Genomic DNA, 12,349 nt, shown 5'->3' with positions numbered 1-12,349 from the left:
AGCCCCTGGGGCAGGTTGCCCAGAGAAGCTGTGGCTGCCCCATCCCTGGAGGTGTTCAAGGCCAGGTTGGACGGGGCTTGGAGCAACCTGGGCTGGTGGGAGGTGTCCCTGCCCAGGGTGGTGGTGGGGTGGAACTGGGTGATCTTTACCATCCCTTCCAACTCAGACCATTCTACGATTCTATGATCTTGTGCAGGTTGGGATGGGGTGTAACAAGCCTGACTCCACAGAACAAAAATACCTTAGATACCTACCTTGGAGATCAAAATCAGTCAGGGACGGATTCAGAGCATCGATGTCATTGCTGAGCTCCCCCTCTTGCAGCAGCGTGCCCGGCGCTGTGCGGGCTGGGGACCCCCTCGCCCCGCAGCCGGGGGGGGTCTGCGCCGGCAGCGGCGAGTCCTGGGGGGCGCGGGGCTGAGTTGCGAGCTCGCTTTGAGCCTCCCCAGAAGGAAAGAGGGTCTGAGGCTCAGGTGGCTGTTGCATCAGTGTAGTGGAGATGTGCGGAAACCCCTGGGGTGATGGGTAGCAGGCGGTTTGCTGCCCCCCGAGCAAATTTGGTACTGGGGTCTTGACATGTAGAGGTCCCGAGGCGGGGATGCTGTGCAAGGGCTGTGGGATGCCGGAGGAAAGAGAAGGTTCCACCAAGGAATGGGGCTGGACTGCCATCTGCCTGGAGAGGGAGGCACTGGCAACCCCCGTCGGGCTGCAGGACATGATGGAAGATCTCAGCTTTTCACTTTTGTCGCCGATCAGTGTGTCAAGTTCTTCTACAAAACAAGAAAAGAAAAAAAAAAAAAAAAGAAGTCAGTGACATACTTATTCCTAATGGAGCCTTAATTGTCATAGTTTGCAGCGAGAGTTTTAGTGTTCCTCAGGAAACGGGTGAGAGGAACGGCAAATGAAACATATATGCTAGCCCATATGTGATAAAAACTCCCATAGCCTGAAATCTTTTTCTAAATTATCATTGCCAAGTGAGCACGTAATAAATTGCATTTTTGTGTTTAAAGTTTGGATGCTTATCAGTTAATTCCAAATTTTATTCTATAGTACTTATTTCAGTGTTGTTTTTATCTTGGAGTTTAGAGAGATGTCAACAGAGGATGTTTTCTCAGTGACACTTCTTTGTGCCTATTTTGAAGCACTCCCAGAAAACCAAGTCTTATTTAATTCTGCCTTTTTTTTTTTTTTTTTCTTGTTTTCCCAGTGACTTTATAACCAGGAAAAATTCTTAAATGCTCTCCCAAATCAGGTGTAAATTCTCTTACATGGCTTGGTGCCTATTGCAAAGAAAAGTTCTGGGGACTCCAGTTTGAGAACTAATACCCTGACAGATTACTGACCTGGCTTTGCCATACTCTTCCTTACAGCAACTGGGTCTTTCCTCTTCCATTTCTGAAGCTCCTCCTGCATCTTATCAATTTTGGCCGGATTCAGAGCCCACAAACAGCCTTTCCGAGAAGAATTGCCCGACTTGTTTTCAACTTTCTCAAAGCATTTGTTCAAAGATAAGTTGTGGCGCACAGAATTCTTCCAGCCATCTGGAGCTGTCTGGAAAAACAAATCCAATCTAAGAATGGAACTTCAAGGAAAAAAAAAAAAATCAAAACTAAAACCCAAATATATTTCCCTTTTTTGACTGGTGAGATTATAAGAAATGCTGTTTAGATTATATGTTCTACAATACAAAACTTGTCCGTTAGAAGGAAAACACAAAAATGTTGCGGTCGCATTGTTTGGGAAGAGAGGAGTCAGAGAAAATAGTAACCGATCTCCTAAGCAAGAAGGTTGGCTTTGTCCGAGGGGCTGCTGGGTTTTTAAGAGCAAATTTGCAAATCATGAGAATTAAGTGCGTAAAGAATTGTATTGTAGATCTGTGAACTAACAGGAAATCTATCTTAATCTATTTTGGAACACCTAGAAAAAAATCAAACGCTTAATTGAAGGACTACGCGCTACTCGGGCTCAAATTAAGTGTCCAGGCAGACTTCAAAAGACTTTGAGCGTGCTACGGTAGGTGTAACTCTGTATGCCAGCCAATTCTATACCCAAATGGCTTAATCACGAGCCCTACGGACGAGATACAGGTTTCTACACCCGATGACTGCGTCTTTTTGCTTTGCATTTCTGTTGACCTCGGTAGTAGAAGCTGGAAAGTTTTTTTTTTTTTAAACCGAACAATACATAAGCTTCATTAAGATGATTCCTCTATTTTTATTTAGGCCGTTTCTGATCAACAAGGGAAACAAAATTCCCTCCTTTCCCTGAGGATAGTTTTGCATTCAGTGGAAAGAAAAAAACCTAGCGCAAACCCTCTGTTTATACAATTTATTTTTTATATTTTTTTTTCCCCCTCCTGATTGCTTGTAAAATAACTTTGAAAATGAATATTGCTGTAAGGGATGAGGAAGGTGGTACCCGGCAAAGAGGTCATGCTCGGATTCTGATGGGAAATGCCTGTTTGCTTGCTACTCTGAAATACTGATCTTGAAGAAATGGCGCTGTATCCTTTTATCCCGTATCAGCTTTTCCGGTGTTTGTTTATTTGATTTCACTCGTTTCTGCTTACTTAGTCATGCAGCCAGAAGATGCCGCCCATCACATTAAGGCTTTGTAAATGAGCATGCGCCTTCGTAGCAGAAGATTCCTATAGTGAATCCCTGACGTGTTGCTCCCTTGCTTTTCTTTTGGTAGGCACTGTGAAACGCGATTTGTTGCATATCTGAGTAGAACTGTCTTAGTGCATTGCCACTGCACTGTAATCTTTAAAAAAAAAAAAAAAGATAAAAAAAAAACAACCCAGAAGAAAAGAAAAATGTCTTGCTATATAATGGTAGGACTCCACCTGAGAAACCCAACTTCACTGCAATAGAACCATAGCAACTGCTAGTCTGGCTAGGTTTCCCCTGACATTGTACGAGCAGTTAATAAAAAAATAAATAAGTTGGAGCTTCACCTGTGTCAGTCGAATGATATTCTTTCCAAAAGGTCTGCATTTGCGGAGGGGGGAGAAGAAATCTCAAGAGAGAGACTTTAGAGCCCATCGGATTACTTCAGTACTAGAGTATGTGAGTCCTTTTTTCTTTCTTTTTTTTTTTTTAAAAAAAAAATCAATTTTGAATGCTTTTTCTTTTCTTGTTTCCAAAAATCCCCATCTGCGTGTCATAAAAATCAAAAGAAATGAAACAGCTCTCCGACAGGTGGGTGAAGTTGTCTGTGGGCCACTCTTGATTCATAATGGATGCAAAATATTTGTCGGTGTAATTGTTTATATCAACCACAGAGAATTACTGAACAGAGAGCACAAGAAATAAATATGGTTTTCCATAGTCTTTTTGAAGAGGTTAAAAATGAAAGTTTCCCTTTTATGCGCATTGTTTCCTTTTGCATTCTTATACTTGATTAATAAGGATCCTTCTCTCCTAGAAAACCTGCTTTTCGACAGTTTCCCTCATCGTTGCCCAGTGTAACTAATCTTTTATAAACGGACCCGTGTGCATTTTTGCTTTCACACGATACGCCATGAATTTTTGAACATGCTTTGACAAAAATTCTACTTGCATCAGGAATGTAAAATCTGTTCATTCCTAGCTTCTTGTGAAGGACTGTCTTGCGGGTTAAGGGGTTAAAAGCCTTACGGAAGATTTTGAGGGTCAAATTTAATACTTGCTTCCTTCATTAAAGAAGTTAATTAGTTCTGGAGGTTAAATAATGTGTTATTTACTAAAAAGAAACTCTTTTCCCTCCATAGCAGCGCAGTTTCTACCCTTTTGGCCCACCTGATGTCAGCATTTCACTATGCTGTTAGCCAGTCCCGTAGGTGAGACAACGCACATTCCTATTTAATAAAAAAACAGCAAAAAAAAAACCCCAACCTTCTGCCATAAGGTAATACTAAAGATGATGACTCAGTTTTTCTCCCTTGCAGATTGTATTCAAGCTGCTCTCTGGCAGTTCGAAAAGTAAATAAAACTGTTCCTCCTGGGTAAGATGTGTCCTCAGCTACGGGATGAGCTGAGCCGAAAGAATATTCGTGTTTCTTGCCCTCATCCAGACAGGTAACGAGTGTTCCTGCTCAGCACCGGAGAGGATGGGAGAGGCATGTGTTTCTCAGAGGTTTTCAGAATGTGTGGGGGTGTAAACTGTGAGATAGCTTTAAGAAACGTAAGAGCAAAATAAGCAGACGGATTTACTCTGGAGAGCGCTGTTGGGAGCCGAACAGGTTCTTGTGTTAAACTGGGTACGGCTGAGCGGCGAAAAAAGGGTCGTTTACCGAGCTGGGCCCCGAAGGGATGCTCGGGCAGCGCGTTCACGTTACGGCTCTATCACCAGATTTTTAAGTTCACGTTTGGTTGCCTGTTAACGACCAGAGCTGTGGCTACGGAGGTTGGAATCTCCTCGCCATGGCTCCCATTGCCGCGGTGTGGATGGAGCTGTGGTGTGGATGGAGCTGTGGTGTGGATGGAGCTGTGCGGGGTCGGCCACCGCAGGAGAACACTTGCTGCTGGAAGTTCCACCAGACCACAGACCTTTCCTAACCTCTCGGACCACTGGCAATAACTCCAATTAACAAGATTAAAGCTTTCTGTTAGACTCACTAATCACTACAAAGGAAAAAAAAAAAAAAAAAAAGGATGACAAGCCAAAAAATATTATTGTGCCGACCCATTGATCCTGACCGCCTCTTGAAGTTTAAAGAGTTCAGTGATCTTGCAAAACTCTTTCTCTTTAAATCTAGGTCTCAGGAGAAGGGAGAGGTACATCAAAGAGTAATTCAACTTTAGCTGCGTAGATGTTTTTTTTAGGACGTAGGAGTTGGATTGCTCTGTTTCAACTAGAAATGAGATTGTTGCATCATAGAAACTAAATTTGCTGCGGCAGCGAATACGGGTTAATTTGACTAGGCTTGTACCATCTCATGTCTCCCAGCAAGATTCTGTGCACACTTGCACTCCGCTTCTCTCCAACTTAAATTGCTTCCCCTCCCCCTGTTGTATCCTGCTGTTTAGCGCGTTTTGGTAACAACACCGAAATGTTCTTTGCTGATTTTTATATTAGTTTATCTTGCTGAGGAGTCTCCAAAAAAGGCAAGAAAGAGGATACTAGTTTTTGCCATATATTGACAATTCTGCAGGCTGCTGTAAAGGCCAGAGATAGATGGGGCTTAGAGCCTGTAAGCCTAATATTTGCTTGTTTATTCTCCCCTGATTATTTTAAGGGTGTTTGGGATGGAACTATTCAATGATTTGACTGTATTTGTAAGCAAAATGCTAAAATTAAGCCGTCGCAAAATAGTGAATGTTCCAGGACTACCCCCTGCGCCATTCTTTTTCTATAAGGCATATGACACCAGTAACCTCATTCTCCTCAATTTTTAGATGAATGAAGAAAAATACACAAGGATCTGAAAAACGAAAAGGAAACGCCACCAAACCCCACTCCCTGTGGAACAGGCAAGTTTCGATATGTAAGAAGGGAAAAGTTTAGGTATAAACCAGTTATTTAAAGCTGCAGTAGGAATATACCTGCTGTGCGTCTGTATGTATACATATAAACGCACACACACAAAATATCACAACACAGACAACACGCAATGTTCCCACACAACCTAGCGTGGAGGAGAGGACGCGTATCGCCCTGTGTCAGAGTAACGTGAACTTCAGGACCGGGAGGGTGACACCCGGCGGAGCCACCGTCCTGTGGCTGAGGAATCCTGTGCATCTTGGCAGCAGTTGGCAGCGTTTGATTGGCAAACGGCTGAATAATTGTATGAACCGATTGAGTTGTAAGACAAAGGAGAATTAATTTCGGTTCGGTCTGGCGAATAAATGCCTGTAAAACTTATTTTTTAATATTCCCACCTCTCTGCTTGAGACTCACGCTATTTTTTCTAGAGAACAGCGATCCGATAAGAACGCGTCACTTTGCTGCAGATGGTATAATTTGTGCGTTATGCGAAGAAGCGTAGTTCTGCAAAACATCAGTTTCGAGATGTTGTGGCTCAGGACCTTTTTCGCCATCCTCAAACTACTTTCCTTTGGATCATTAATATTTCTTGCAACTTGTGGTGAATGTGTGGAAAACACAGTCGATATTCTTGGGGAAAAAATACAAACCTTGAAATTTATTGTTGTTTTGGAAATGAAAAAAAAAAAAGTATGTCTACTATGTTCTTGCCGTGTGCCATCTCCCCTTCCTTTCCCTGTTTAGGTTACTGTCATTACTTAATTTCATGTGCATTTAGATGAAAAATTGGTTGTGTCCCTCTGCCTTAACAAAGTTAAGAGTGCTTCAGATTTGTTTCAGTGGGTTATGGCCAAGCATGATGTGATGGGACACTTCTTGAATTATGATGGTGGGTTTCGTTATTTTTTCTCCCTTCTCTTGCTTGTAACAAATAACAGAGGAGCTGGTGATTCCTTTGGGAGGAAATCTGGGAATACAGACGTGTAATGGATCCCAACAGTTCTTCCTTCACGATAATGCGGTTTCTTTTTCCCTGATTACTGATGTGTTTAGTTTTTTTTTTCCCCCGGCTATTATTTATCCTCAGTGTCAAAAACCACTGCAAAATTGTATCAGAACATTTCTTTTTAGTTATTCTTGGTGTTCTTTTCTTAATACAAATGTTTGAATTGCCTTAAGTCTGGTTTAATCGCCGCATGTCTATTCGCGATGGGAAACGGGACAGACTCCCGTCGCTTTATTTTCATTTGTGGGCTTGGCTAACAGTTGCGGGTGACCCCATCTGGACTTTCGGTGAGATGTTTTTGAAGAATCAGCAACGTGTTGGTCATCCGTCGACGGTTCTATTACACCTCTTTTTAAAATCTTAACCGTAATCCTTCTGCTCTCGGATCATGTGCTGACTTATCTCTTCCCACCGGCGTTCCAAGTGCAGGAAACCATTCTCTTATAGCACGGATTTAAATTTCAATAGTATCTGCTGCAAACCGTACACCCTTACCTTCACCAGCACTGCTGTGTAATTATGAGCTTAGTACCTTTTATCACGTCGTACGCTTTGCTTTGTACGGTACGTGCCGGTGATGGAGTTGGCTCAGACGGACACCCCAGCTCCAGAAGAGAGCAAGATGACCGTGAACCTCTGCTCCTGCACCACTCCGGAGGTGCTACTGATGACAGAGGAACCCACCAGACCAGTCCTGCCTGTCTTTGAGATCTGAGAGGAAGGAATCGGGTGGGTTTTTCAAACGATTTATCCTTTTTAGGGGTTGTTTGTGAGGAATGGCCACTGTTACCCGCACAAACTCAAAGTTGGAATGGTTCTTAATACCTTTTCGTGTGAGATATTACCAGGTATCACATTCACGTGTCTACCCAGGCCTAAAATGCCGGGTCGTTTGTGATCATGAAGGTATAGAGCGCGTAATTGATTTGATGTTAATCTACTTAAGAAATTATCCCTTTTCACAGCCTGAACCCCCTCCCTCACTCCCTCTGCTGCCAGACGAGCTGGGGAGAGCTTCCCCCCTTCCTGTGGAACTCACCTTAAAGTAAGGAAAGTGTTCCGTCATGAAATTGTAAATCTCACTGACTGGCAAGCTCCCTGTCTTGCTGTTTTTGAGTGCCATGAAGATCAGGATGCTTTAGGGAGAGAAATAAAAGTATTTTAGCCTGTTCTGCTTGACTCCTCGAAGGCAGAAAAAAAACCCCACCCCATTTTTCACAGTGCATGTAATTACTCTGGTTTTCACTGTCCTAGCGGCAACACTTAAATGCTTAAAGTTTCCACTCAGTTGTTTTTAAGTGATCTCTTTACACTGCTTAACTTCTAGAGGTAATTCTCAAAGCGCACATAGAAGGTCCAACGCGGCTTTAAAATAAAGTGATATCAGGTGGAATCAAGACCACAGCCTTCAAATCCTGCCAGCGTGTATTTATTTAAGGTTGCGTTTGGATGCTTAAACTGGTAAAGGCCACAAACAGAATATCAAATGGACAGTGGCAGAAGGTACAATTAAAATTTAATTGTCTGATCTACGTTGTTAGGCTGCTATTTGGGGGCTAGACCTGTGTGGTGAGTGGCATATCTGATATATTTTCTAGGCAGTCCCTTGCCCTAGTAACCAGAGGAAAAAAAAGATTAGTTTTAATACAGGCCCTGGAAAAGGCAGCTGAGTGTGATTAGTCTTGTGCTGATGAAATTTGCAACACCTGAGATTTTGTATTAGAGAAACAAATAGCTTTTGTGGGGGCGAGCAGGACCGTTTGCATGCTTTACAGCATTTCATTTCCCTCTGCCTCGGCCCCAGAGCCTGGAACATCTCGTGATTCATACAAACAGGACAGAGCACACCGGGAACAAGACAAAGACGAGTAAGCACGTTATTGCAAATTATGCTGGAAATAGGCCACGGGTAAACAGTGTATTTCCTGTAACATTAGGACTCAAAAAAAAAAAAAAAATTTATTACCTGTAGGAGTAGATGGGTTTGGGAAATAGAGGCTGCTGGGATTCTTGGCTGCTTTGAGGAGCGATTCTTTGGTACGGGTAGTGTGAAGAAGTGATATAAGTCACAGGGTAGCTGCCTCCGGAGGGATACTGATGGAACAATAAAAGAGGTGTTACTTGGCTTAGCAACAAACTCCCCAAAATACTTCTCTCTTGATAACGGTAGTAAACTATTTAGTTCTGAGGATATTGTCCTCTGCCCACATTTAATAGCTGTTATGCCAAGTCAGACCCAAAGTCTTTTTAGCGTGGTATTGGGAAACATTCATATTACCAGTTAATGCTTCAGAAGTAGAAGGAAGAGGGCACGTACGAGGGGGAGCTCACCGGTGTGTTGGCTGGTACTAGATCCCCTTGCAGTGTGTTCCAAATTGAAGTATGTAAAAACAGGTACTTTCTTTTATTATTGCCTGCTGTGCTACTGAGTTCTTGTGGAAAATGGGAGTGACTGTACCCTATTAATTGTCTCCAGATAATTCACAATTTTATAGACCTAAAGCATCTCTCCCTTCAGCCATCTCTTTTGCAGTTAAAGTACCTGAGCCTGCTCAGCCTCCCCTGAACATTGCACTATGCAGACAAGCAAATTGATGGTGTAATTTTATTTATATAAATAAAAAACCAGAATAAAGTCCTTAAAACAATGCACGCCGTAGAAAAAAATAAACCTATTAAGTAAAGCCACTAAAAATACAGGAAGAAACAGGGAAGTATTGACTGAGCCTTGGCTGGCTTTGTGTGCTGTTTTTGGGGATTTTTTTTTTTTAGGTGGAGAGGGATACAACAAGGCAAAAATTCCAAGTGTATAAAATCTACTCCCAAGAGAGCAGCAGCCCAAAGCAGCCGTTCAATTTGCTGCTCTCAGGTGAGGCAGCAAAAAAGATAAATGACGACAACAAAAGTTTTAGTGGATGATGCCAGAATACATATATATATATATATATATATATATAAAACGAATGTATTATAAAAGAATAAGTTAGTGATGTCATTCCGGGCGTCATGAGAGTGGCATACGAGACATTTCTCACGGGTGGTTTTCATATCACCTGACTCGTGCTGAAGCTGTGCGGTTCCCTCATGGTCAATGACAAGAACCAGACTTCTCCCAGAGCCCGGGTGTTCAAGTGCTGTTACCCACCACCTCAAGCAGCTGCTTCTTCCCCCCTCCATTTCCTATATCAGAAAGCTAAAAAGAATAGCCAGGACATCTCAAATCAGATAGCATTTCTGCTACCCTCACCCCAGCCCTAGGGACAAGCCGCAGATGCTCCCTGAGACCGGAACGCCGAGCTCCCTTTTCCAGAGATCCCTGAGCCTGCCCGGCTCTGAGACACGCTAAGGACCCGACGTGCCATCACCAGGCTGGGAATATGCCCCAAAAATAGGTGAAAGAGGGGAGATAATACATAGATAGCTTTGATCGCATCAGAGTTTCTGCAGGTTTGCTCTCAATCTTTTTAGCACAGCAGCTGGTCCCCTGTTTTTCTTTCCCAAATTGCAGTTTAAACCTGCTGGCGGGCAACTTTTGAGAACAAAGAGACGCTGCCCCGGCTCAGGTAAGATACCATCGGTTGGCTCTCTCGGTGAACTCCGAGCTCAGTGTGAGAGGAATTTCTGCCTCTTACAGATGAATCTTTCCAGATGCCAGGGCTAGGGCACGGCCAAAATTAGGGAGTCATGTCCTCTGCTATTAGAAAAGTCCCCCTGCGTGCCTTCCCTCGCGCTCAACGGTGGCTGAGTCCCGTCTGAGTGCTTTACTGCTCACCTCTAGCAGTCCTCTGTCGCGAGGTTTTTACGGTTCCTCTAAAAGATTATTATAGAGATTCGTTGGGAAAATTTCCTTGGTTATTAGTTTACACATCTCCTTAGTTTCTCACTGTCATCCCTATTTTCAGACCAATACTTTCCGTCGCTCTGGGTCTTCGGCCCCTTAAAATTCTTGTGAGAGGTTATTACGCGCTTGCAACACGGTTGTAGTTTATTTATTTAGCCTGGATATCAAATAATTTATTCCAGTTCCTCCGTAATTTTGTTGTTGCTGATGGAGGTTTTTGCCTGTTTGCTTTTTATCTTTCTAACGCGGAACTGCCTGAAATGGAATGTGGAAGAACGCACCAAATGCACTCATTTGTTTGCGGGGCGAAAAGAAATGAGGCGTACATAATTAATCATGTCCTGCCTTGTTAAGCTAAATACTGGGCCAAACTGGAGTCTCCAGAGCAGCTGTGAGCTGCTTCCCCTGTGCGTTTGGTGTAGATTTTTCACCGGAGTAGAAAACTGGGCGATTCATACAATAATTTGAATTTTGTTGGTTTTAGTGGCTGTTTGAAAAGAAAGAATACTGAGATGGGACTGGTTGTGACGTCGTCACCAAAGACAGGAAAGGGGCGTTTTAAGGATTATTTCTGTTTTATTGGTTTCATTAGTCCCTTTTGAGGGAGCAGAGGCTGGGGAATGGTCTGGTAGGACAGGCTCGAGCTGGTTTTACCGTCGCGCAACTGGCATGAAAGGTGTCCGTGTTTTATGGAGGGTGGGTGAGTGACTTCAGTAAGTGTCTGCTGTTTCTTTCAGGTCAGTAAGACGCAATTTTTCTTATGAGTCATCATTTGTGTTGTGTCCAGCAAAGGGGAAGGTGAGGCCATTTTATCGTTCGGACAAAATTAAGGAAGGAGTTGATGTCTCTCATCCCTCTAATGAAAAGTGAGGCGCGGTTTGAGCATCCTTCACTTCAGGCTAAAGGGCCCGTTCTCTTGAGCGTGACTCCCTGCTGATTTAAATTGCACTGCTCCATTGGCGTTTGACACGTAAAGTGTTCATTCTGGAGCTGTTTCGTGAAAAAGGTGTTATTCCCTTTCTTCCCAGTCCTGTATCACATGTTCTTTCGTTTCCCGGTACCCGATTGTGGCGCACGGACAGCAATTCTACCTGCTACGACTTTGGCTGCTTGTACCTATCGGTTTTTTTGGGTTTTTTTTTCCTCTGAGTGGCAAAACACGTTGCCAGACTTTTATTCTAGTGACATTAAGAAGCACAAATATTGAAAAGTCTAACAGGAACCTGCCGCATGGACGGGCTCTGTCCCAGCGCCAGCCGGCAGGTGGATGGAAAACTTTCCTCTTAGTGCTTGTTGTGTCTTGCCTAGCAACTCCCAGAAGGTGTATTTCAGCTTTAATTTTGTGTATATATATATATATATATTTAATGTGGTTAAAGCCAATGTATAGTAACAGTACTGGTATCGAAGCGGCAGTGACAGGGGAAGGGTGCCTGCCTCCGCATGGATAAAGAAATTAAAAAAATATTCAAATGAATTAATGAGCTAACTGGCGTTTCTGCTAAAGCAACACGCAAACCTGACGTTTACGCTGCGTGTGAGATGAACGGTGCTGCGGCACAGCCACAGGGTCTGCGCTGCCGTCCCCGTGGGGAACGAGTTTATATTTGCAGCAGAGCTTTTGCAGCAAGTTAATCCTTCGTCTGGGACCCTTTGCTTCTAAAACAACAATAATAAGATCAATCGATTTGTAAGTTAGGGTGGTGGTGTAATACCACCTTTCTTTTTATTCTATTGAGTTTATTGTTACCTTTTATCACTTCTACTGAGTTTTAGGCTAACAAGAAAAAGCAAGTGGATGAGTTATGATGGTGTTGATAAGAACTTAAAAGATAGTTATCTTTCTGCCATGTTATGGGGGGGGGGAGGGGGGGAAGGTTCAGAAATTCTGGCTAGTGGAACGCCAGAGTGATAAGTAAAAGAAAGAGCCAGGAGTGAGATTATTCCGTCGCCATATTTCCTCTTAAAGAAAATCATGCCAAAAATAACCTCTCTTTTTCCTCATGAGGGACCAAATCCTGGCGATGACTGGT

General features: G+C 43.3%; 1 protein-coding gene across 1 annotated transcript in view; it reads right to left on the bottom strand.

Moving 5' to 3' along the window:
- FOXN1 (forkhead box N1) overlaps nucleotides 1–12,349 on the bottom strand; it is a 60,128-nt gene that overhangs the window by 9,715 nt on the left and 38,064 nt on the right. The window contains exons 5-8 of the mRNA XM_009885235.1: nucleotides 8,442–8,569; nucleotides 7,515–7,611; nucleotides 1,347–1,554; nucleotides 255–770 (exon numbers count right to left, since the gene is read on the bottom strand). Coding sequence (XP_009883537.1) covers nucleotides 255–770; nucleotides 1,347–1,554; nucleotides 7,515–7,611; nucleotides 8,442–8,569 — 949 coding nt within the window. The remainder of the gene's footprint in view (nucleotides 1–254; nucleotides 771–1,346; nucleotides 1,555–7,514; nucleotides 7,612–8,441; nucleotides 8,570–12,349) is intronic.

Source organism: Charadrius vociferus, unplaced genomic scaffold, assembly GCF_000708025.1.
Source record: "Charadrius vociferus isolate BGI_N301 unplaced genomic scaffold, ASM70802v2 scaffold54, whole genome shotgun sequence".
Lineage (NCBI taxonomy): Eukaryota > Metazoa > Chordata > Aves > Charadriiformes > Charadriidae > Charadrius > Charadrius vociferus.
This window is presented reverse-complemented; position numbering and strand designations above follow the sequence as displayed.